The sequence below is a fragment of the Muntiacus reevesi genome, chromosome 1 (assembly GCF_963930625.1).
Source record: "Muntiacus reevesi chromosome 1, mMunRee1.1, whole genome shotgun sequence".
Classification (NCBI taxonomy): domain Eukaryota; kingdom Metazoa; phylum Chordata; class Mammalia; order Artiodactyla; family Cervidae; genus Muntiacus; species Muntiacus reevesi.
In genome coordinates this window covers 200,867,585-200,893,246 of record NC_089249.1, presented here as the reverse complement: position 1 = coordinate 200,893,246, position 25,662 = coordinate 200,867,585, and the positions used below count along the sequence as shown (strand labels likewise).

The following is a 25,662-nucleotide window of genomic DNA, read 5'->3' as shown; positions in this document are numbered from 1 at the left end:
CTCGCACGCGAGAGATGGGGCCCAGAACTGCCTGCCAGGACCCTGAGGAGGTTCGAAACAGGGCGAGGCCCCATTCCCCTTCTGGGCAGCCCCCGCCCCGCATCTTTCCCCGGGCTGGGGCGCCGCCCCTCAGAAGCAACTTCAAAGGACCCGGCTTGAGCTTCCGCAGCCCACAGAGCTGAGGCTCGGGCAGGATCTCGGACGTCGGAGCCGTCAGGGTCCGGGGTCTCCGAGAACCTGGTGGGGGTGCCCGGCTGCAGGCGGTCGGGGCTGAGGGGCGGGTCCTCAGAGCCCCCCGAAGTGGGAGGGTCGGGTCAACCGCGGGGCCAATCCCGGCGCGCAGGGAGCGGGGGCGGGGGCCGGGAGGAGGGAGGGTGAGGGGGCGGGCGGGCCGGGGGCGGGGCGCGGCGTCCAGGCGGCGGCGGGGACGGCGGCGGCTCCTCAGTGTCCGGCTCAAGCTCCGGCTGCGGCTCCGCTCGCGATGCCCCACTCGGTGACCCTGCGCGGCCCTTCACCCTGGGGCTTCCGCCTGGTGGGCGGCCGGGACTTCAGCGTACCCCTCACCATCTCGCGGGTGAGTCCAGCGACCACAGGGCGGCGGGGTGATCCTGAATCTTGAGACCCAGCCCTTGAGGTCCACTCGGGACCCGGATCCCCGACGTCCTGGGGGCTCGGAGGCCAAGCGTTGGCCTCGGTGACCCACAGGCTGTAGAGGCGGCTTCCAGGCTGGGCAGCGCCGCCCCAACCCCTCCCCCTCTCCATGGGCCTGCCTGCCCTGTCCCTCGGAAGATCCCCCGCAAAGAGTTCACAAAGCAGGCTCCCTGCTGGCCTCATTTTGGGGGACTCAACCGCAGGCCATGGAAGGACCAAAGTCATGGGCCAGGGATCAGGAGTGGTCAACAGAGGCCCAGAAATGCTGCTTACATTTGAACCCCTCCTGAAGATTTGGGGCAAAATGACTGAGAGACCCCTTCCCTTATCAAGGGTCCCTGCCAGCAGAGCTGTGTGACCCCAAAGAGGACTGGGGTCCTCTCTGAAACTGAAGAAAGAAAGATCCAGCCAGTTCCCCTCTCTGGTTTTGGTCAGTCTCTCATTCATGACCTCAGTTGTCCTACGGGGAAGTGACCAGGAATTTTTGGTTTCCAGGGGAAGGGGAGGCCTGTCTGTGCAGTTGTGAGACCCCTTCCCCACAAGACTCATAAGGCCAGGGACCAGGATAACCTCAGCCCAGTTCCTCAAGTTTCCTTGGCCATGCACTGCCCCAGGCTGAGGACAGCGGAGGAAGTGGAAGGGGCACAGCCCTGGGTGGTGGCTAATCCAGGGAGGACAGGGGCGTAGAGGAGAGGACTTGGTCCCTGTCAGGGGGTGCCCAAACTGGGAAAGACAGGATCCTGGCCCAACCTTGGGGTCCCATATTTGAAGGGCCAGAAGAGGAGACCCAGACTCTGCCCCTAGGAATCCCAGTGTAGGGGACCAAGAAGAGAGAACCCTGCGCTTGGAGGCTCCCAGTATGAAGGGAAGAAAGGCAGGGGCCTGGGGCTATCCCTTGACCCCACACAGGCTACTTTGGCCTTCGAGACCCTGTGTCACGGGAACTGAGAACACCTTCCCCCACCCTTCCGCCACTTCTTGCCATGGGGGCTGGACCAAGCTGGCTGGGCTTTCCGAGACGTCTTTCTAGTTCTTGGGAGGGGTTGGGCACCTGGTGGGGCATGGCATCATGGAATACTGTTTCTGGGGGCCAGGGTGACAGGCAGGCCCAGCTGTCCTGGGAGAATTCCCACATCGGCCCTCTCCCCACGGCCACTAGGTCTCTGGGGCTGAGTGATGTGGGCCTTCAGCGCATCCGGGAGCCTTTCATCTCCCACTTTCCTGAGAGAGCCCTGCGGTGTGTGTGTGAGTGAGGGGGCGGGAACACATCTGTGTCTGCCTGTGAATGTCATGCTGTGTGTCCACCCACCAAAGCAGGCTCGTGGGGGTGCTAGGCAGGCCAGCCGGCCAGGCACCCTGGGCGTGAGGCCGCTGACAGGCTCAGTGGCGGCGGCTGACGGCCGCAGGCGGCAGGGAGCAGAGACATCTGTTGCCCACGCGGCTGCCTGCCTGCCGAGGGAAAGGCCTCCACACGTCACAGCGGCAGCAGCAGCGGCCTTGTTTGGAGCCGATCAGGATGCAGGCCGCTGGCAGGCAGACAGGCTGAAACGAGTTTGCCAGGAAGAACCCCTCCTTTGTCCCCCAAAGTCACATAGCAGCAGCTCAGGCCTGAGGAGCCAGGATGGCTGAGCCCGGGTTTGGGTGGGATCTGGGGAGATTTACGGGGCTGAGGAAGCACAGGCCACAGCTTGCCCAGCAGGTACCTCAAGGGTAATCCTGCAGACACTGATGATATGTGGGAGTGTCCTCACCAGGGGGGTTCAAGACCCAGCCCCTCCCACGCTCATGGGGCTTCCCCCACCCAATGGAGGCAGCCACACTCAGACAGAGAGGAGGCTGGCTGCCTGGCAGAGCTGGGGCTATGCAACCTCAGCCCACAAAGCCTCGGGGAGCACCCCCCCAAAAAAAAACACTGTCCAGGGCTCCTTCCTTGCAAACTATAGTGACTGACAGCCTTGGCATCCTAATTGGTGTTGCTACTACCAGGTCCCTAGAAACTAGTGCCCCGAACAAATACCACCAACTTTATGCTCAACTCCCTGGAGGGGCTTTTTGCATCTAGACCAGGTGGAATGACACAGGGGCTTTAAAAGTAGCTGCTTTGGTGAGGCCGCTGGTTCATGCCCCAGTCTCCCAGCTGACCTCACTGCTCCTCTGTTTCTTCCTTTTATCTGTTTATCCTGCATTCAGCATCCAGACAAATCGGCCTGCATTCAACTCTGTCCTGTGATTTCCCTGTTTAGAATCCTCCCTTTTCCCCAACTGCCCAGGAGAGATGCCAGCTTCTCTTCTGGGCCTACAAGACCTGCAGGTCTGGTCCCTGCTTTTTTTCTGATTTCATCTCTTCCACTCTCTCCTCACCAATGATATTTTGGCCACAGAAGCCTGCGTTTACTCTCACTCCAAGATGAGCCATTATACATCCTGATCCTTCTACTCAGAACACCTCTATGTTTTGTAGAAATGCACACTGTGGTTAAGAACAAAGGATTTGGAATTGGTTGGCCTGGGTTGAAATCCTAACTCTGCTGGTTATCAGCTGAGTGTCCTGTGCTTCTCTGGGCTTTGGTTTCCTCATCTAGGAAATAGGCTTGCCTTGAGGACTAATGAAACAATGCATGTAAAGGCAATTGGGAGAGTCACGGTTTCCTGGCCTCACGCCCTCTCTGACCAGAACTCCCGAGCTAGCAGCACTGGCAGAGCCCCAGCCACCCCTGCTTTCAAGAACTTCCTCCACCCACAGGGGCCTGAATGCACCCCTTGTACCGGCTGAGTCATCCTGCCGCTAGCCACCCCTGAAGAAGAAGACTCCTCTCCAGAATGGGAAATGGGGCAAAGTACCCCATACCCAAAACCTCTCTTTCTTCATCTGTAAATAAGGATGAAAACAGCCTCTGTCTCATTAGGTGGTTGAGAGGTTGCCATGAGCTAGTTATGGCTAAAGCACTGAGCCCAGGTCATGCTACAGAGCAGGTATCCATGAAAGAGAGGGGCCTGGCAGGGCCTTGAGGGGGGAGGGTGGGATGGTGCCAAGTAGGTGCCTCCCCTGGGAAGACAGGCCTATGTTGGTGCCAGTGTCCAACAAGGGAATATTAATGGTGTGGCTGAGGGTATCATGGTCTAGAAGAATATTCCTTGGGGCAGCCTATTTTGGCGCAGGTCAGCTCGGCAGTGCCCACACCAGAACTCCAGCCAAGGAGCTGCCAGCACTTCAGCTTTGTCTACTCACTACAGAGAACTGGCTAAGCAGAGCCTGGCCAGGCTTCCAGGAGCTCCCGCCCCATAGGAACAGTGTCACTGACCGCTCTTGAGCCATGACTTGCCACTAGCTAAGAGGCTGGGAAAAATGAGGGTCCCTAAAATCTCTCTCCAAAGGCTGTGCAGGGACCAGAGACAAGGTAAAGGATGTCCTATTGCCTGAATTCCCCCCAGGCTGCTTACTCAGGCATCCCATGAGTCTATCTCCAACCTCATGTGACTCATGTCAAGGGATCAGCATTGAAGGAGGCTCCGGTGTGGACGCTGCTGACGCTCTGGGGTCCACAGTGGCACTGGGGTGTCCTCAGTGCCTGTCCTCCAGAGGAAAGGGAGCTGTGATCCAGGAATGCAGGCTGGCAGCCGGAAGTAGATGGCCCTCAACTTGCCTGGGGAGGTGACAACACAGAATGAGGTGCTAACACTGTTAGGGGAGCTAAGTGATAAAGGAGGCACACAGGGTACTGTGGGGCCCCAGACGAGAGGCTCCAAGGGGAAATGCCTCTGTGGAGAGCCTAAGACCTGAAGGATGACGAGGAGTAAGCTGGTAACCAGGGTTTGGGGGTCAAAGGGAGTGTGTTCCAGGTAGAGGGAACAGCACCTGCAGAAGTGTGGAGGTAACAGAGAGCTCTCTGGTGCCTGTGAGTAATTCACGTGGTCTGGATAGAGTGTGGGTTCAGTTCAGTAGGTGGAGGTAAATATGGAGGGGTGGGGATGAAAAGAAACAAGGTCACTAAGGGTTTGAGTGTCAGGTCAAGGGACTTACTCTGTGGTCTGGCTGGATGGGGCAATCTAAGCTATGTGTCCATGTTTTGTGTTAACTATCTGTTTGAGAGCACATATCCCTGTGTGTCCCCTGCACATCCATGGGCATGTATGCAGGCTGCAAGAGTGACATCGTACTCGTTCCAGCCCAGAGGAATCTCCTGTCATATGCCATCATATCGCACCAGACCCCCGTGAGCGGGAGTCGGGGCCTTTAGCGCAGAGGCTCCAGCCAGGCCATGTGGGAACTCAGTCAGTCTTATGGTCTGCCCACCTGCAGGTCACATTGGCAGCAGGGCCGCACTGGCACAGTTCTGGGGATGGCAGGGGTCTGCAGCAGAGCCTGCAGCAAGGCCATGTAATGACCAATGCCCAGCCATCTGGCTTGTCCACCCACAGGTCCATGCTGGTAGCAAGGCTGCCCTGGCTGCCCTGTGCCCTGGAGATCTGATCCAGGCCATCAATGGTGAGAGCACAGAGCTCATGACACACCTGGAAGCACAGAACCGCATCAAGGGCTGCCACGACCATCTCACGCTCTCCGTGAGCAGGTACGCGGAGGGCAGGCTGAGCCAGAATGATGGGGGTGAGTTAGGGGAGGATGAATTCTGGGTCACCAGCATCCTGGGTGAGCAGGGCCTCACACAGCCTTTCAGCTTCTGCTCCCTGGCACCCCAAGCCTAAGGAGCAGTGCTCTCACAGGGGGTTGGAAGGCACTGTTTGGAGATGTGGGTGGCTTAAGAAAGGAAGGAGCCCCCATTTAATCTATTGCTGGAACTATGTTGGGGTCTTATGGCAGGGAGTAGACAACCCAAAATCAGGGCTGAAATAAGACCTGGGGTAGCCTTACGCCGGGGGTGTCGGGGGCATGTGATCTCTGTCCTTTCCCCACCCATGAGTGACCAGCTTGATGAGCAGTTCAAAAAATTTAATCGACCAACACCTTGCTTAACTGTCAAACCAACTTGATAAGGTAAAATCTAATATAGGCTCCACTTTACATGTGAGACAACTGAGATTCAGAAAGTTTGGAGGGTACTTCAAGACACACAGTGGAGCAATGGGGAAGCACGATTTGTCTGACCCCAGGTCTCTCTCAGGCTCACCAAAGATGCCACTCCCTCTGCTTGACTGCTGACCCGTCAAACCTTGCTGAGGCTGATGGCAGTTGGCTGGGTCCTGCCTCAGCGGGATCTCCCTCCCCCTGTCTTCCCTGGATCCAGAGAAGTCAGACATAATTGCTCAGCCCTGCCACGTTCCCTGTTAACAGGGACTTTCCACGATCCCCTGTGGATGTGTGTAGTCGAATTCTCCCCAAACCACAACGTGGCCAACCAGGCCTTAGAGCTGGTGGGGCAGAGGGTAATCCATTGGCTCAGAGCCGTTAAACATGGTGGGAAGGCTTCTGAAGTAGCCCCATTTGAGTCTGGTCCTGCTCTGGGCTGAAGTCAGGACCCCTGACTCTTCTCCGGGCTGAGTGGGCCCAGTTGCAAGTCCAGGGCCTGGTACACTCCACCTGGCCTGAAGTGAGGAGGCCCTGGCCCAGGAGTTCAGCAGAGCTGGCCCTCTTCCAGACTCTGAGGGCTCTGAGGTACACGAGATGACCTCCATGAGCCTGGGTTTCCTTCTCCATAAAGCACAATCACATTCATCACCCTCTCTGAGACGGGGATACAGGCTGGCTGGGGGAAACGTCAGCACTGCTCTGCCCACGAGGCCACCCAGCTTGGCTGGGTTCCTGGGCCCTGACTCAGCTCTGGCCTTGACTCTGCTTGGCCAGATAAAGGAAGCCCTCGTAGTAGTGGGGCGAGGAGCAGGGGAGGCTCACGGGGGCCTGACTCAGGAGGTCTGCAGAGGGGATAATGTCAGGGGAGGGTGGCAGGACGGGGGCAGGGTGGAGGTCCCCCTTCCTTCCTTCCTTCCTTCCCTGGCCATTTGTTCCGAGCTAGGCATGGATGGAGCCAGGGGTCCCCTAACCTGTTCCACTCTGGGTGTTTCAGCTCCCAGATGCTGCTGGACATGGAGCCGGGGAGAGCACACTGTCTCCTATCACAGATTCTGGGTTCCAGCCCCAGTTCTTCACTAGAAAACTGTGCTGTCCTCCAGCTGGTGACTTAATATCAGAGCCCTTAGCATCCTCAACTTCAAAACAGAGGATCTGGGATTGAGTGATCGTGACATACAACGTCTGCTCAGTCAGGTTGAAAAGCTGGGGTCCTTTCCCCCGGCCCCCTATCCCTAATTCTCATGTATGCAGATTCTGGGGGATCAAGACAAGGACCACCTTGACTTTCTGGGCCAGCATCTCTTGTCCTGGGGACTTTCTCACCTACAAGGCCCCTGATCCTGCTCTGTCCTGCCTGCTGTGCCAGGACTTATGCCTGAGGCCCAGACATGGACCTGGCGAACTGGCTGGAGGGAGCTTCTGTGTGGAGCTCTGCCCAGGCCAGCCTGCCTACCTACTCTCTTGTGTACAGAGAGCTCTAATCCTCCACAGACTAATTCCAATTCATCACAGGATGAAAAGTGAAGTAAAGACCCAGCTTCCCCACTATGCTTACTCTGTCTGGAACTCAGTCAGATATCCAGCAGTCCAAGCTAACCCACAATGTCTGGGCACGTTCTGTAGGTCCAGGACCTTCCTGGCATCAGCTCCAACCCCAGGGCCTCTGGTAGGATCCCTGTCACCTATTACATGTGACACAAGATGGATTTGCCCAGCCCACCCTTTGGGGGACTTAAAGATGGCAGATAGAGCTACCTGCCCAGTCTAAAGTGTGGCAATCTGGGGGTGGAATTTGACACACAAATAAGCCTTTCATTCCAATCTGATGCCTTGGGCTACTCTCATGGCTCTGGGTACTTTGTACCCTCTGATCCTCAGACCTCAGGCTTGTACCTCTCTTCTGGGCAGGACTTCAAGGAAGTATAAGGCCAAAGAGCCACATGAGATGTCCTAGGTTTATCCCAGCAGAGTTCTGAGTATGTCCAGGCCATAGTTAGCTGTGAGTTAGGGCAGTAACTTGGGAGCATGGCTGAGGGTTCTGGAGCCAGATGCCAGTGGGGGTAGGACCGCATAGCCTTGGTGCCACAGGCCTCTGAAAAGCTGTGGAGGAGAGGTAGCCTGTAGGGGACCAGGGAAGGGGCAGTGGTGAGCAAGAGCAGAGGGACTGTGGACTACAGGTGTGGTCAGATCGTTAAAATCCTCTTCTGAGTGGAGGGAGAGGGGCAGGGTTGAGCTGCTAGCCCAGTGGTGAGACCCCTGAGAAGTCCCAGGAGGCCCTGGGGGCGGAGTTGGGACATTATTCCCCTTTGATGTGACCAGCCTCACTCACACTCACCTGCCAGTCCAGGGTCCACACACCCTCCTGGCCTGCCTTCTCATAGGACTAGTTGGTGGCAGGACTGGGCCCCAGGCCTGTAGCCTCCCAGCCCCGCCTGCCCCACTGATGGCAGGTTTATGATGTTTTTCTCCCTCCTGAGTGGTGTTTGGCTTTTGGTTTCTATGGCGAAGCAGGAATTTCCTAATGGCCTGTTTCCCATCTGGGCTGGGCAGACATTGGTGATGACTCTGCCGGCGGCTACAGGAGGGGAGGTGCACCCCTCAGAGCCTCCATCTCACTTCCCCCCACAGTCCCCGGGTGCCTGACCCGCAGGCCTGGGCAGAGCTGTGGATGGAAGAGGGATGAGCGGTGGGCTCCCAGCTGATCAGTGTGTGAGGCCTGACTTGCCCCGCCCCGCCATATGCTTGGCCCTCTTTGTGTGGAGCTTCCATAGGTGACAGAGAGAGTGGAAAAGTGGGGAAGCTGTAGGGCTTCCTTCCTAGGAACCAGACCAGAGTGGGAAGGAGCAGCTGGTGGAGAAGGGACACACAGCCTATCCCAGGATCCCGAGCTGTGTCTCCTTGCCGAAACAGCCACCATTCTGGTGCAGGGGAAAGTGTTGGGGTGGTATCCTCATCCGTGCAGAGTACCGAGCCTGGTCCAGGGTGGCCCTGGGCCCAGACCCCAACCCTTCTTGGTCCTCGTTCCAGGCATAGTGGGCTAATAAGCAGAGATTTGTGACCATCCTAATTTCTGTCACAGGCCTGAAGGCAGGAGCTGGCCCAATACCCCAGAGGACAAGGCTCAGGCACACAGGATCCACATCGACTCCGAGGCCCAGGTTTGTACTTACACCGCCTGACCTAGCCTGGCCTGGCTCAGAGCAAGCCCAGGGCAGAGAGGCTGGGCCTCACCCACAGGTTTAACTGCGGATGTCCTCACTGGGGTTCTCAGATGCCCACGCCAGAGACTGAAGCAGAAGGCTTCTCCGAGCCCTGTCCATGCCCCCTCAGGTGCTCCCCAGGTGATGGGTACCTGCAGTGGGCTCTGCCGGTTCCCCAGGCAGTCCTGGATTCTGGAACAATAGTGCCTGTGATGGGCAGGGACTGGGCCAGGCTTTGGCTCAGGGCTACCACCTACCCAGCTGGGTTGCCCAGTGATGCCAGATCAGGAGGAAGTCACCAGGCTTGGGGGCAGGGTGGGGGACAGCCACAGGCTGTGGAGTGACCACAGGCTATGGGGTACTCTTCTGTCTCATCCTAACCTTGGCACCTATCTGGCCAGAGCCAACCTTAGAATATAAGGCACTGCCCTGCCTATCCAAGACTGACGTTTTCTCCCTAGCAGACCTCAGGCTGCAGGCCTGTCTGCTCAGTTACCTTTCTGTGTATGACCAGAGTCACAGCTATGGTGCCGTCCTCAAGGAATGTAAGGTGGGGCCAGGCTACCTTAGGGCCTCATTTTGCCATGGGCCTGAGGGGTAGCCCAGGTGGCAAGGCTGAGGTATCCAGAGTGAACTTGACATCTCTGGGGCCACAGAGTTTAAACAAGGTGGAAACTTGGCTGGTCTGTGATGGATCCAGAACTTGGGACCTAGCATGTGGGATTCTCTCTCATCTCCACTGTCTCTCCATGGTGACTTTGCTATATGTACCAGAGGGAAGGATTTGCTGTGGCCTTGCCCTCACCACCTATCCCAGCCCCCGTCTCTCTCTGATGTTTGTTTCCAACTTTGCTTTTACTGGCATCCCTGAGGTCAGATATATACCATGTGCAGGAAGTGCCCATTCTGGAAGGGGAGAAGCACCTAGCAGTTCTGGGATGGCAGAAGCCAGGGGTCAGAGGAGTCCAGAGAGGTATAAAACTCAATCAAGGGGTCAGAGAGAACTGGAGGAGGGCATATCCAAACCATGACCTGAGGGTCTAGGAAGAATAAGGCAAACAAAGGGGCTAGGAGAGAAGTGTGCCACGTACAAAGTAAAGCACATATAGAGGCCCAGAGGTGAGATTGTGCACCAGAGGCTCAGAGAAAAGTCCCAGGGGTGGCTAGGAGCAGAGGGGAGGGCTAAGGGCTCTCAGTTTCCTCTGCCCCAGACCTCAGTTGTTCTTGCAAAGATCTGTGGCCACACCTGCGTCTCAGGAGCTTGTTCCTGGTAGTCCCATAGACCCATGGGGACAGGAGGTGGGAGACAAAGACAAGTCAGCCAGGCCTGATATGGGGCTGACAGATGGGGACAGCATGGTGCAGGCCCCCAGCTCATGCATGAGCCCAGCACTCATGTGTAAGTGTCAGGCTTTGCAAAGTGAAGCTCAGGTCTGCTGAGTCCTCTGGGAGAGGCTCTGGGCCAGGGGGGCTGGGGGCTGGAAGGCAGTTCCCCCTGCCCCCACACTTTCACTCACTGACCTCCTCAAGGGCCAGGCTGCTGGTGGCTCAGGCTGGAAGCAGAGGGATTTTCCACAAGCAGCAGGGCAACCTCTTAGCTGCTGCCCCCATTTTGTACTTAAAAGGTCATGAGCTCCATGGGTGGCGACAGAAACACCCCCACCCAGCCCCTGCCCGGTCGTGTCCTCAGTAACACAGACACAGGGCCCATTGTCCCCATACTGCTCCCACCCTCTGCCTGCAGGGGGGACGGGGGTGGGCCCAGCTGGAGCCATCGCAGGAGGGGAAAACCACAGCTGGCCCTGAGACCAGCACAAGGTACCCTGGCACTCACCAACTGGGGTTTCAGGCCCTCCTTCCATATAGGGTCATAGAAGACTTCTCTCAAGCCTCACATGGGAACACAGCCCAGAGTGAAGGAAGGATGGTGATCAGGAAAGGTTTCCCAGAGAGGGTGGCATTTGAGCTGAGAACCAGGTGATGGTTTAAGACAAGCCAGGTGCAGCAGGCAGTGCAGGACTCAGCCTGTCCTCTCCAGACAAGCAGAGAGTCGAAGCTCAGCCTCTGGGAGGTACCACCTGCTCACCTGGATTTAGTGCCCACCTCTGTCCCAGTTGAGTGTCCCAGATTCTGACCACAGGCACGTGGGAGCTGATGAGCAAGCCCACGGTTACCCCCATGCTATGGAGTGACACATCGAGGCTTCAACAACTAAATCAGCAGCTGGCAGGGACTCGGGCCCCAAGAGCACATGGGCACATCATGGAGAGGGGAAGTTCAGGAGTGGGGGCTCAGGAATGCTCATGACAGCCATTCATCCAATGATGGATGTGTGCCAGGCACTACGCTCAGCGCTTTATATGCAAAGGTCTCATTTTATACCCACCAGGAACTTATGATATAGAAACCATCATGTTCCCCTTTCACAGATGAGGAAACTCAGGTTCACAGAGGTGAAGTAGCTGGCTCAGTGAGTAAGTGAGAAAGCTGGGACTCAACCAACACTGAGGTCATCACGTGTGTCTTAACCGCGGAGAGGCTGCTGCATGGGTGGCCATGGGAGGGGCAGGGGCTCTGATGACCCTGCAATAAACCCCCACACCCTGCTGGGCAGGAGTAAGTTGAGGGCCTTCTTCCTCTAGGTCCTTCTAGCCCCGCATCTTGTTGAAGCCTTTTTTGTATGGGGCCCAGCCCTGCCCCCACAGTCCATGGCCCATCTGGTCCCCATTAGAGGCCAGGCCAGCCCTGGCCTGCCTGCCCTGCAGACACACGTGGGAGAGTGCTCAGGTTTCTCAGGGGCTTTTCTTGGATCCAGAGGGGTAAAGGTTTTTCTGCTGCTGTTGCCTCATTGATGGGGGCCCACCTGGGCAGCGAGAGACCCTCTCCTTTGTCTTTTAGAGTGGGAGAAGCTGGGACTCCAACCCTACTCAGTCACTCAACTGCTAGTTCACCCATTCCTCATGCTCCTGCCCAGCTCAGAGCCTGCAGAAAGCAGCAGCTTGGGCAAAGCCCTGCAGGCTCAACTGTGCCCCAGCTAGAGGCTGCCCGAGTCCTAGGCTTGCTCTTTCCCCCTATGGTAGGCCTCCTCTCCTCCCACCTGACAGCCCTGTTCACACTGTAGCGTGGAGGGACAGTTTATATGTTTCCTCCCAGACTGGGGCTGAGGACACCTTCATGGCCTGGGCTCTTGGGCCCTACCCTAAAGCCAGGGTGCTCTGGCCACCAACTGTGTCCCTGTCAATGGATAGGGATATGGTCATCCCCAGCATGACCAGCTCTGGCTCCAAGTACACATAACTCTGTGTGATTAGGTGTATGTAGGTAGACTGGCTGATCCATGTGTGTTGCCTTCCTGCATGGGTGTGTCTGTAAAGGTATTGTGAGTGTGCATGCCTGTTAGCATACTGCTGAGGACAGGCCTGTGTACCTACAAACTAGAGGAAACACGGCCCTGAGCACTCCAGGGACAAAGGTCCCCAGTCCCCATTCAGACCCGCACGTGTAAAGAAACTTCCCTCTTCTCATGGGTTGAGGAGGCATATTCAGGGCATCCTTCCCCTAGATGACTCGGTCATGGGCATCAGGCTGGCTGTGGGGTCATGGGATGGGGAGCTTTGAGCCCTGGCCTGCTCCCTGCCCCTCATCTGCTCTGTCTATGGAAGGCCACCTATTTTTGCCTGGGAAGCAGGAAGTGGGGGTGAAAATACAGGCCTAGAGGAGGCTGACCTCATAATGGTACCTTTTCTTAAAGAAAAAAAAATTATTTATCTGGCTGCACTGAGTCTTAGCTGCCACATGAGGGATCTTTGAGCTTTGTTGTCATTGCTTGCTGGATTTTTAGTTGCAGCAATCAAGCCCTTAGCTGTGGTATGTGGGATAACATGCCCTGACCAGGGTTCAAATCTGGGTCCCCTGCATTGGGACTGCAGAATCTTAGCCGCTGGACCACCAGGGAAGTACCACAATGGTACCTTTAAACCTCCTGCTCCTGCCAAAGGGTCCTGGGACACAATGATTGATGACCTTTCCTGGCTGTAGAACAGGAGTTCTGTTTTGTATTCCCAGCCATGGGCCCATCTAGTACCCAGCGCGGTTCTGACAGGTAAAAAAACCTGTCACCGGGACCACCTTCACAAGGAAGCCACACACTCTGCAACAGGCATGCTGGTCTTAAAAGGCTTCTTGGCATGGTCCTGCCCAAACACCACACAGATGGGCAGTGGGAGTCAGAACCACCACAGGGCTCATGAGCCAAGGTTGAGTCTCAAGGATTCAGGGCTTTTGCGTCTGACTTCCCATAAGCATTTCTCATTTCTTCAGGGGTTGAACCAGGCCCAAGGCTCAGCCTTTCCTCCACAGACCCGTTCCCTGACTAGGCACCATAGCCCAGAGATGCCTGAGCAAGAGTAGTCAGCCAACACCCAAGAAGGCTTGGCATAGCAGGGCACAGGTGGGTGTACCACAGAGGGTCTCCCAGTGCCTCCGGTTTCTCTCTCTCCTAGGATGGCAGTCCACTGACAAGCAGGCGGCCCTCAGCCACCGGGCTTGGGCCAGAAGATGGCAGGCCGGGCTTGGGATCTCCTTACGGGCAGTCGCCTCGCCTCCCAGTCCCTCACAATGGCAGCAACAGTGAGGCTACTTTACTGGCCCAGATGGGTGCCCTGCACGTGTCTCCACCCCACAGGTAGTACAGAGGCAGGACCTTTGATGCCCTACTCAGATCCCATCTTAATTCTTGATCCCTCAAATCTCACACCAGGTCCCATCTTGACCCTTAACCTTGAGTCTCAGCTGGTTGCATTCTGACTCATGAAACCTCACCAGAACTCTGAACTGGCAGGGGAAGGCTGGTACTGCAACCCTGTCCCTCCGTGCATCTCTTTCGTCCAGCACTGACCCAGCCAGAGGCCTTCCGAGGAGTCGCGACTGCGGAGTCGACCTGGGCTCAGAGGTGTACAGGATGCTTCGGGAGCCAGCTGAGCCTGCAGCTGCGGAACCCAAGCAGTCAGGCTCTTTCCGCTATTTGCAGGGCATGCTGGAGGCCGGCGAGGGCGGTAGGACTCTTTTCTTTATCCCACCTATCTTCCCACTCCTTGAGGTAGCAAACTCCGCCCTCGGGACCTAACCTACCGGCGCTTTCGCGACCCCACGTCTTGCTTCCCAGCCATTAGCCCCTCCCACGTGTCCCGCGTGACTTAGCGACTGAACAACATCGCGTGTTCTCTGCCCCTCCTCACACCCCTCGCTGCACCGGGGCTTTCTGATTAGCACTCCACTGGAATCGCAGCTCCTCCTTTCACACCCTTCCAACCCCCTCCCCAGTCTCTGTGCGGGTGGCTCCGGAAGTAGGGCGCAGCCCCGCACTCCGCAGAAGTAAAGTTTTCCGCTTTTTCTGACCTCCGCAACGGGCTCTTGCAAATCGCTCTCTGGCTTTCAGGGGAACGGCCCGGACCTGGCGGTCCCCGGAACCTCAAGCCCACGGCCAGCAAGCTAGGCGCTCCGCTGAGTGGCTTGCAGGGGCTGCCGGAATGCACGCGCTGCGGCCACGGCATCGTGTGAGTACCTCCCCTGCCTTCCCCACCTGCCCCCAACGTCCCCCGTCCGAGGCCCTGAGTAGGGCCGTGCTTTATGGAGCTGTCAGCCCCTGACGCCGTCCTCTCCGATCACCCTCTAGGGGCACTATCGTCAAGGCGCGGGACAAACTCTACCACCCCGAGTGCTTCATGTGCAGCGACTGCGGCCTGAACCTCAAACAGCGCGGTTACTTCTTTCTGGACGAGCGGCTTTACTGCGAGAGCCACGCCAAGGCGCGCGTCAAGCCGCCCGAGGGCTACGACGTGGTGGCGGTGTACCCTAATGCCAAGGTGGAACTCGTCTGAGCCGCTCCCGGCACGTCGCGTCCCCGCCTCTGCTTCTTTTAAAGTCCCCGCGCGGTCCGTGTAAATATGTGTTTGCGCCCTGGCTCTCTAAATAAACTTTCTCCGCTCCGCCTGTGCTGTGTCGGTGCCCTGGTCTGCCTCCCTCCAACACAGGCTCTGGCTCCCGAGTGCTGCACTGGTCCAGATGCCAAGCATTTTCTCAGGCACTGGTTATAACGGTGAGCAAGATAAATACTGTGCTGTCTGGCTCAGATGATAGAGAATCTGCCTGCAATGCAGGAGACCTGGGTTCGATCCCTGTGTTGGGAAGATCCCCTGGAGAAGGAAATGGCTATCCATTCCAGTACTCTTGCCTGGAGAATCCCATGGACAGAGGAGGCTGGCGGGCTGCAGTCCATGGGGTCGCAAAGAGGCGGCCATCACTAAGCACCTTAGTACGCCTGTCCTTAAGGAAGCCACAGCCTGGGTGGATGGCAGACATGAATCACAGGGGCAAGTCTATTAATAGGGAGGGGAGGTCTGAGGTGCCTATAAGGGGACATCACTCCAAAGGGTTTGATCTGTATGGAGGCAAGGAAGGTGTCAGCTGGGAAGAGCTCCTCAGGATGAGGAACTGTGTGTGCAAAGCAATGTTTAAAAGCGAGTACAGGCAGGAAAAGCCCCGCGTGGGCACCAGCAGGAGCGCGGGCGGCCCCTAGCAGCCGCAGGAGGGACTACCCCGCCGGGATACGACGGGAGATCACCGGTTTGGCTGGGGGCGGTATCTGCCTCCCGGCCATCTCTGCCTCCTCTCTTCCGGGTCGGCCCCCCACCCCCCGGCCCCTGCTCCTTCCCCCACTTTGCCCACCAGAGGGCGCGCGGAGCGAGTGAATGAGTGCATGTGTGTGCGTGTGTGTGAGAGAGAGAGGAAGATGTTTAGAAAGAAAAGAACACTCGCCTCCGAAATCGAGAGTAAACGCCACTCTTCCTCGGAGGCCCGGCGGTGACAGCGTGGCGGGGCGGCCCTGAGCCCTTCCCGGCTCCGTTGCACAGTCCGATACAGACTCGCACTTTAAAAAAAATATAGTGGTAGCAGAGTTGATGAATCCTGGCTATTCACACACGATGATGACGCGTCCTGGACTCCGGGTCACGTGGACTAACCATCTTGTTAAGTTGCTCAGGACAGGAAGCAGGCTTGTTTATTTAGTGAGCCCCCAGTAATGTACGTTTGTGCTATTTTCAGTTTTGTACTATCACAAACCACAAGAGACTGCTATCAGTTCACACTCTCTCCATCGGCATACAACAGTACTCACTTCCTCATGCTCTTGCCAACTCAGGGTATTATCAGGTTTTTGTTTTTATTTCTGCCAATCTGATAAGTAAAATGAAATATGTAGTTGCTTTAATTTGCATTTCTCTGATTACCACGGATGAGCATTCATTCAACAAATATTTGTTGTGTTTGCTAGTGAGTGCTGAGTGAACAGGAAACAGAACGGTCTTCTCCTTCCAAGAATTCCTCTAAACGCTTCACTCATTTTTCCGAGGTTTAACTGTTTAATGATAGATAGCAACTTTTCATATTTTTGCAAGAATCTTTGTTACTGGACTCTATTCCACTGAACTATTTTCTCGTTATTGAGACAGTATCATATTGATTTAATTATTACTTTTTAAAGAAGTTAACGTGCCAATCTCTTCTCCTTGTTCTTCGTTTACAAACATGCCAAGATTATTCTCGTACATTTCCATTTGTCCAGCAATTTAGACTCAATATCAGGCTCTGGAAAAACAGACAACAAACCTCTTTGAACCGTGACTGGGGTTGCCCTGAATCTACAGACTCAGGTAAGAAGAACTGGCTACAGTCTTTTCCTCCCAGAGAAATCTGTGATCTGTGCTTATTCTGCATTTTTTTCAGGTTGATGAAATAAAAATTCAGATCTTAAGGGAAGACCAAAAAAATGTAAACATAAAACTTTCTCTGCCCTTTGGCCTCCTCCTTTCCCTCAAGGGTGTATTGTGCAAGCTGCCAGGTGGTTAAACAGACCTCCACACCGGCAGAAATGCTGCTCAACCATAAAGATCAATTTTTCTCCAGGTACCAGCCACTTAATTCCTTAGAAAGTAACATTCCTTTCTCAGCCTTGTAAGGGTTCATGCTGACCCACCACCACTTGCCTTGTATGTGCAAACATATTTGAGGAACTTTATATGCAATGCCAATATATAATTTCCCTTAAAGATAGCGACCGGTGCAGAATAGACAGGTCAGACCACCTGGGTAAATACTGTGCCACACCTAATAGACATTCTTAGCTTAAATACTTAACTTATGACCTTATTAAGTTACTGGATATATATCTTATATTCTGCTTATTTTACCTGATTATTGTTTCTTGCATTATCAAATGTGTGACCGAGCCTCAGATAAAATCAATGATGATTAGGCAACTTGAAATGACTGACCAAATATATAGTTGCATAAGATTCATGATAATGCTCGTGTAACTAGATATGTGAAGAAGCAACAAGAGGAAACAACTTCCTGGACCAAAACAGACTAGTGAGATATGCAGTCCAAAGGCTATTGGTTACTGTTAATAGGGCCTAGTCCAGTAATAGCATACTGAATGGCCATCAGTGAAATCTCCGACTGACCTGGGAATGAGCATTCCTAGTGCCGCGAGACAAACTGGTCATGAAATGTACCCCCCCTCCCCCTGCCAAGCCTTGGTTGAAATTAAGACCAAAAGGGATTGTAAAATAAAAAATGTTGCCATTCTACAAAAATGAAGTCAGTAGCCACTGCAGTCACTGACTTAAAACAGACCCTGAAAAGAAGGGGAAGATCAGGATGAGGCAAGGCACTCTGTGTTTTGGACAAAGTGACAGAAAAGGACTTTAGACAGATTTCAGGAGAAAATTTTTATGAACCTGGATTCTTACATCTTCCCATACTAAGAAAAAGCACTAAAACCATTAACTAAGATGTCTGCTGCTCATGACTAGCAGCAACCTTCTCCTGAGATGTGAGCTGGGTTGCTAGTATCGCCTTAACGAAAATCACATATAAAAAAAAAAAAAAAAAAAAAAAAAAATCACATATATACTGACCTCCCCACCTTTCTTTGTCAAATGGTCCCCATGGTGCTCTCAAACTGTCTGTTGGGTGATAAACCTCAGTTTAGCTCAGATAAAATCTTTTCTTTCTTTCTTAGGATGACTTTTTTTTTTCATCCCCAGAGTGTTGTATGGTACTTTTGTATATTTTCATTTCCATTTTCTTCTCATAGATTTTGTGTTCCCACTTTAATTTGTTTTCAAGAATTCCTTCCAAGGCTCCTCCCACCTACCCTGCCCCTCCCTCAAGGAGCACAGTCCAGGGCAGTAGGCAAGTGTCCCCTCGAGAAATGAACTCCCCACCACCCCTTGGGCCACACCCAGTAGGGTGGGGGCAGTGAGGACTCTGCCATTCCCCACCACCCATCTCATCTACAGACCAGATCCCAACAGCACCAGGCTGAGCAGAGGGCTGACATGCATCCCCAGCCAGGTAAGTCATCAGTCTCAGCAGCCCCTGGCACAGGCCCCCCACACCTCTCCCAGACTCAAACCTACAGAGACCTGGCTCCTCACTCCCAGCAGCTGCCCTTGCTTGCCTTAACCCCACAGTCACCACCACCCCACACATGGCCTACCCAACCAAATTGAGGGGTTCTTGAGTTGCCTATGTACCAATAGCCCATCACAATCAAATAGGGCTGCAGCAACTATTGCTAGAACTAAGTTCACCAGTGCCGCATAGAAATTTGGAAACAGAGTTCTGGGTAAAGTAGGGAAGAGTAACTTTTATTGCTTTGCCAGACAAAGGCTAATGCCCTCAAGACTGTGTGACCCACCCTGGAGGAGGTAGTGAGGAGTTTAATAGTGTTAAAGGGGCAGGGTGTGATCAGCTCGTAGATAGTTCTCTGATGGGTTGACATTAAGTTGAAATTTCAAGTATCATCAACTTTCTGGTTTCAACCAATGTAGGGTCTCTGTTCTTGGGGTCAGTGGTTTTCATCTGGTGGGGGTCTGCCTCCTGGTAAAACATTCTAGAAATGTGTGTCAGGTCTGTATCTGTATCTTTCAGGGAGCAAGGAGTTTGGAGATTCTGCCATGTGGCAGATTTATAGTCTAACTGTTTGTTACTAGTTCCCCAGCCCAACAGCCATTCTTTGTTTCTACAATTTCACATTTCCCAATCATTAACTTGTGAGTCAGCCTTTTGCTTCAAAACACAAGGACGGAGGGACCTGTACATTGTTTTTCACAACCAGATTAACCGTTGCTGAGGTAGGCATCCTGGTGAGGGCTAAGGGGACAAGAGCCAAGGGGAGTGGCATCCAGAGCTGCCAGCCTTCCCTGCTTCAAGGCCCAGGCTTTGTTCACTCCCCCAGTTACCAAGCAGGGTCCCTGTGGAACAGGATTTCTGTGACCCAGGGTCCCAGCCCTGAGACAGAGCAGTTGAGTCTCCAGGAGGAGACACAGAGCCAGGATCCGCAGTTCAGAGTGCCCAGCCCACCAACCCCTCCCCCCCACCAGATCGACCTCTCATTATTATCCCCAAAACTGCCCCTCTTCAGGTCTTCACCTCAGTCAGTCAGTTCAGTCACTCAGTCGTATCCGACTCTCTGCGACCCCATGAATCGCAGCACGCCAGGCCTCCCTGTCCATCACCAACTCCCGGAGTTCACTCAAACTCATGCCCATCAAGTCGGTAATGCCATCCAGCCATCTCATCCTCTGTCGTCCCCTTCTCCTCCTGCCCCCAATCCCTCCCAGCATCTGGGTCTTTTCCAATGAGTCAACTCTTCACATGAGGTAGCCAAAGTATTGGAATTTCAGCTTCAGCATCAATCCTTCCAATGAACACCCAGGACTGATCTCCTTTAGGATGGACTGGTTGGATCTCCTTGCAGTCCAAGGGACTTTCAAGAGTCTTCGCCACCACCACAGTTCAAAAGCATCAATTCTTTGCCGCTCAACTTTCTTCACAGTCCAGCTCTCACATCCATACACGACCACTGGAAAAACCATAGCCTTGACCAGATGGACCTTTGTTGGCAAAGTAATGTCTCTGCTTTTTAATATGCTATCTAGGTTGGTCATCACTTTCCTTCCAAGGAGTAAACATCTTTTAATTTCACGGCTGCAATCACCATCTGCAGTTATTTTGAAGCCCCAAAAAATAAAGTCTGACACTGCTTCCACTGTTTCCCCAACTATTTCCCATGAAGTGATGGGACCAGATGCCATGATCTTAGGTTTCTGAATGTTGAGCTTTAAGCCAACTTTTCACTGTCCACTTTCACTTTCATCAAGAGACTTTTTAGTTCCTCTTCACTTTCTGCCATAAGGGTGGTGTCATCTGCATATCTGAGGTTATTGATATTTCTCCCAGCAATCTTGATTCCAGCTTGTGCTTCCTCCAGCCCAGCGTTTCTCATGATGTACTCTGCATATTAGTTAAATAAGCAGGGTGACAATATATAGCCTTGACGTACTCCTTTTCCTATTTGGAACCACCCTGTTGTTCCATGTCTGGTTCTAACTGTTGCTTCCTGACCTGCATATAGGTTTCTCAAGAGGTGGGTCAGGTGGTCTGGTATTCCCATCTCTTTCAGAATTTTCCACAGTTTATTGTGATCCACACAGTCAAAGGCTTTGGCATAGTCAATAAAGCAGAAATAGATGTTTTTCTGGAACTCTATTGCTTTTTCTATGATCCGACAAATGTTGGCAATTTGATCTCTTGTTCCCCTGCCTTTTCTAAAAACCAACTTGAACATCTGGAAGTTCACAGTTCACATATTGCTGAAGCCTGGCTTGGAGAATTTTGAGCATTACTTTACTACCGTGTGAGATGACTGCAATCGTGCGGTAGTTTGAGCATTCTTTGGGATTGCTTTTCTTAGGGATTGGAATGAAAACTAACCTTTTCCAGTCCTGTGGCCACTGCTGAGTTTTCCAAATTTGCTGGCATATTGACTGTAGCACTTTCACAGCATCATCTTTCAGGATTTGAAATAGCTCAACTGGAATTCCATCACCTCCACTAGCTTTGTTCGTAGTGATACTTTCTAAGGCCCACCTGACTTCACATTCCAGGATGTCTGGCTCTAGGTGAGTGATCACACCATCATGATTATCTGGGTCGTGAAAATCTTTTTTGTACAGTCCTTCTGTGTATTCTTGCCACCTCTTCTTAATATCTTCTGCTTCTTCCATGGCTGATTCATGTCAATGTATGACAAAAACCACTACAATATTGTAAAGTAATTAGCCTCCAACTAATAAAAATAAATGGAAAAAATAAATAAATAAAAATTAAAAAATATATATCTTCTGCTTCTGTTGGGTCCATACCATTTCTGTCCTTTATCGAACCCATCCTTGCATGAAATGTTCCCTTGGTATGTCTAATTTTCTTGAAGAGATCTCTAGTCCTTCCCATTCTGTTGTTTTCCTCTATTTGTTTGCATTGATCACTGAGGAAGCCTTTCTTATCTCTCCTTGCTATTCTTTGGAACTCTGCATTCAAATGGGAATATCTTCCCTTTTCTCCTTTGTTTTTCGCTTCTCTTCTTTTCACAGCTATTTGTAAGGCCTCCTCAGACAACCATTTTGCATTTTTGCATTTATTTTCCATGGGGATGATCTTGATCCCTGTCTCCTGTACAATGTCACGAACCTCCGTCCATAGCTCATCAGGCACTTTGTCTATCAGATCTAGTCCCTTAAATCTATTTCTCACTTCCACTGTATAGTCATAAGGGATTTGATTTAAGTCATACCTGAATGGTCTGCTGGTTTTCCCTACTTTCTTCAATTTAAGTCTGAATTTGTCAATAAGGAGTTCATGATCTGAGCCACAGTCAGCTCCCGGTCTTGTTTTTGCTGACTGTATAGAGCTTCTCCGTCTTTGGCTGCAAAGAATATAATCAATCTGATTTCGGTGTTGACCATCTGGTGATGTCCATGTGTAGAGCCTTCTCTTGTGTTGTTGGAAGAGGGTGTTTGCTATGACCAGTGCATTCTCTTGGCAAAACTCTATTAGCTTTTGCCCTGCTTCATTTCGTACTCCAAGGCCAAATTTCCCTGTTACTCCAGGTGTTTCTTGACTTCCTACTTTTGCATTCCAGGGACCTTCAAATCAGAGACTTGGACATCATCCTTGACATCTTCCCAGCCATCCCATCCCACCCATCACTGTGTCTGAGATTCTGCCTCCTAGGTATTTCTGGGGTCTGTTTCAGGACTCCTGGAGGATTCTCTCACTCCCTTGCTTCATGGACCTCCTTCCCTGGCCAAGGGCATGGCCCTAGGGCCCTCAGGATGGAGTCCATGACCTATCAATTACCGGCCTACTGACTAAGGCCTCTCAGACTTCAGGTTGCTGATCAACTGCCTGTTTTTACTTCCTCTGCTGCACAGGATGGGAGAAGGCAATGGCACCCCACTCCAGTACTCTTGCCTGGAAAATCCCATGGATGGAGAAGCCTGGTAGGCTGCAGTCCATGGGGTTCTTAAGGGTCGGACACGACTGAGAGACTTCACTTTCACTTTTCACTTTCATGCTTGGAGAAGGAAATGGCAACCCACTCCAGTGTTCTTGCCTGGAGAATCCCAGGGACAGGGGAGCCTGGTGGGCTGCCGTCTATGGGGTCGCACAGAGTCGGACACGACTGATGCGACTTAGCAGCAGCAGCAGCAGCTACACAGGACTGTTCACCATTCTCTGAGCAATCCTGCCTTTTCATACCTTTTCTCAAGCTCAAAATGCCTTTACTCTTTCTTCTTCATTCAGGAAACTCCTAACCACTTTCTACAGCCCAGCTCCACTGTTTCCTCCTCTAGAGTAGAGTGTTGGCCAGCCCATCCCCAGGCAAAGTCAGTAGTAGCTCCCAACCACATGCCCTTCCTCCATCCTACCCCTTCCATTCCTTTCTGGTGCTTCCGGCACAACCTGTTGTCTCCTCAGTCAGAGCCTGGCCCAGACCTATCTCCATACTGCCCAGGTCCCCCCCAGCATGGAGAGGTGCAGGAGCCCTGGGCAGCGCCTACCCTCTCTCTCACACACACATACCCTGGGCCTCCCTGCCTCTTGCCTCTTTCCTCTTCACTTTGCTGCCCTGGTTTCTGCTGGCATACTGCCTAAACCCTGAGAAGGAGGTAAGGCCACCTCGACTCATTCATTCAACTATTTACTAAGAATCTGTTCTGTTCCAGTCATTGTGCTATGTAATAGGAAACATTTTGAACAAACATATTTAAATTTTTTTCTTTTCTTTCTTTTTTTTGGCTGCGCCAACTGGGAATCAAATCCACGTCTCTTGCAGTGGAAGTGCCAAGTGTTAACCATTGAATCGCCAGGGAAGTTTCCTGAATAAACATATTTACAAAGCACAAATTATAAGCAGTGCCATAAAGGAAACAAATAAGATTCATGGTAGAATATAAATGATCCCTTCACATCAGGAGTGCGGGAGCTTCTGTGAGTACATCTGGGAAAACTACATTTCAGGCAGAAGGAACAGCGGATACAGAGGCCCTGCATGAGGCAGAGGGGAGGAGACACGGGCTTGTGTGTTCTAAGAACAGAGAAGCAATGTCTGTAGTGGTGTAAGTGAGGTGCTAGTAGAAGCAGGTGAGCTCAGAGAGAGGTGGGGGTCAGAAGACTGCCCATGTTGACCTTGTATGCCTCAGGAAGGACTTTGGTTTTTACTCTGAGAAGAGAAGCCAGAGGAGTAGCCTGACCTGGGCTTTTAACCAGGATGACTCTATCTGCTGTATGGAGAATAGACTGTCAGGGGCAAAGGTAGAAGCAGGGAGACCAGTTCGTAGACCTGACTGCATTCATCCCTAGCTAATCCCTAACTAGCCCCGTCCTTCTGCCTCCTCGGCTCCAGCTCCAGTTCAGGTCCCCACCTTCTGCCTGGGGCTGTATCAGTCTCCTGCCTGGCCTTCCTGCCTGCTACCGGCTCCTTGATCCTTTCTCCACACAAGTCAAAGAGATTTTTTAAATGCAAATCTGATTCTGTCACTCTTGTTTTTTTAAAGCTTCCATGGCTCCCCTTTGCTCTTAGGACAAAGTCTAAATTCCTGTACCCTGCACGCAAGGCCCCTTAAGGTGTAGTCCCCGCTGAACTTCACTGACAGCCCTGCCGCAGGTCACCGTAATCGTTGTTTTGCTAATCGGTAAATTCAGCCTCCTCAAGATCTTTTGCCAGATTCTAACAGGCTTCCTTGACCCTCCAAAGAGTTAGAAATGAAAACTGAGTTTTCCCTTTTGGTTCTGTGTGACAAGCTTCCACCTTGAGAATCAAGGAAAGGGGTGAGAGCAAGAGAAGCTCAGATGCTGCTTCATGCTAGCCCTCCTTTCCTGTCCAAGGTCTCAGACCCTCTGGTGGCACTGTAGCCTGGCCCTGGAGGCATAGCCCATGAAGAGCTGAGTCGGGGGTACTGTGACCCACACTGTAATGCCCAGAAGCCTGGACTATGAGCCCAGAGAGTCTCTCTGACCACTCTGGGAGTGCCCTGCCCCTCCTCCACCTGTGGGTCTCCTGGTGTAGCTTATCTGCACTCCAGACCCATCCTGGAGCTCATTCTTACTCAGGGTAACACCTTCTTGATTTTGGGGCCCCTGACTTGCTTTCTACAGCTCTGGGTATTTCCTGATTTATCCTTTTCTCACACAATATTCAAAATTTTCCCACAAAATAGTCCTTGGTATCTCTAAAAAGAGGTGGAAATCTAAAAAGAAACAGATAGTAGAGGGGTCTCTCTAATAAGCATGGACTGTCCTTCTGTCCCCTTTCAACCACAAGTAGGAAACTATACTTGGAAACAAATTTTATCTTTGCTCCTGTCTGATGTGGACCATCTGTGGCTGAAGGCAGAGTCTAGAAATCCCAGGAAAGGCTGCCAGAGGCCTCACTTCTTCCTGCAGGGTCTGGTGTTGGCCTCAGCCATGTGGGCTCAGAGATCTGACTGACCAGCCCTCTGAGCAGGTCTGTCTCTGCTGAAGCACCGCACCACACACCAGCTTCTTTACCAACATAGGTAGCAGCGGAAGGACCCTTGGCTGCTCCCCAGAGTATTCTTGGCCTAAAGGCACATTTCATGTGAAGCCAGAGCACAGATCCAGACAGAGAGGAAGTCTCAGGGGATGCAAATTGGATAAGAAATATAATAGGAGCTAATATGTCCCAGGCCTTCATCTTCAAGTCCTCAGTGAACTGATATTACTCTTCTTTCATCCTCACACAAACCTGAAAGGAAGTACAATTATTATCCTCATTTCATGAAAAGCTGAGAAACTTGCCAAGGTCACATGCTGGTTAGCTGATCTCCATGGCAAGGACATCTAGAACAACTGCAAGTATGCATCTTCCCTGGAGAACATTGCCTGTCCTACCAATGGTCTGGAAACCCTTGCCAGGCCACCTCTGAAGGGTGCTGACCTATCTCTGCTTGTCAAGGTCCCCAGAGCAGCCCAGAGTGCAGGTTCAGATTCACCAAGTCCTCACACAGAGCCAGGCTCCTCCATGGACCATGAAATGGTGGAAGATGAGGTGAGTCAAGCGCTTCCCTGGTGGCTCAAAAGGTAAAGAATCTACCTGCAATGCTGGAGACCTAGGTTCAATTCCTGGGTCAGGAAGATACCGTGGAGAAGGGAATGGCAACCCACTCCATGGACAGAGGAGCCTGGTGGGCTATACTCCATGGGATACCAAAGAGTTGGACACGACTCAGTGACTAACATACACACAAGCTTTGGAACTGGGTGTAGACAAGGCTGGTGCCCACAACACTTGTCCACAAGCTCTGGTCAGCAGGAAACCACCCCCACACCTGCCTGACTCGTGCTTGAGGT

General features: G+C 52.8%; 1 protein-coding gene across 2 annotated transcripts; it reads left to right on the top strand.

The window, feature by feature from the left end:
- Nucleotides 1-405: 405 nt before the first annotated feature.
- Nucleotides 406-14,862, top strand: PDLIM4 (PDZ and LIM domain 4). Of its 2 annotated transcripts, XM_065918142.1 has the most exons (7): nt 406-574; nt 5,071-5,222; nt 8,757-8,835; nt 13,380-13,561; nt 13,768-13,931; nt 14,315-14,432; nt 14,552-14,862. In XM_065918142.1, exons 1-7 carry the CDS (start codon nt 482-484, stop codon nt 14,754-14,756), a joined length of 993 nt encoding a protein of 330 aa, XP_065774214.1. In that variant the 5' UTR covers nt 406-481; the 3' UTR covers nt 14,757-14,862. The 2 variants fall into 2 exon arrangements, with proteins under 2 accessions (XP_065774214.1, XP_065774215.1); XM_065918143.1 differs by lacking the exon at nt 14,315-14,432 and having other exon boundaries at nt 14,552-14,755.
- Nucleotides 14,863-25,662: the final 10,800 nt, after the last annotated feature.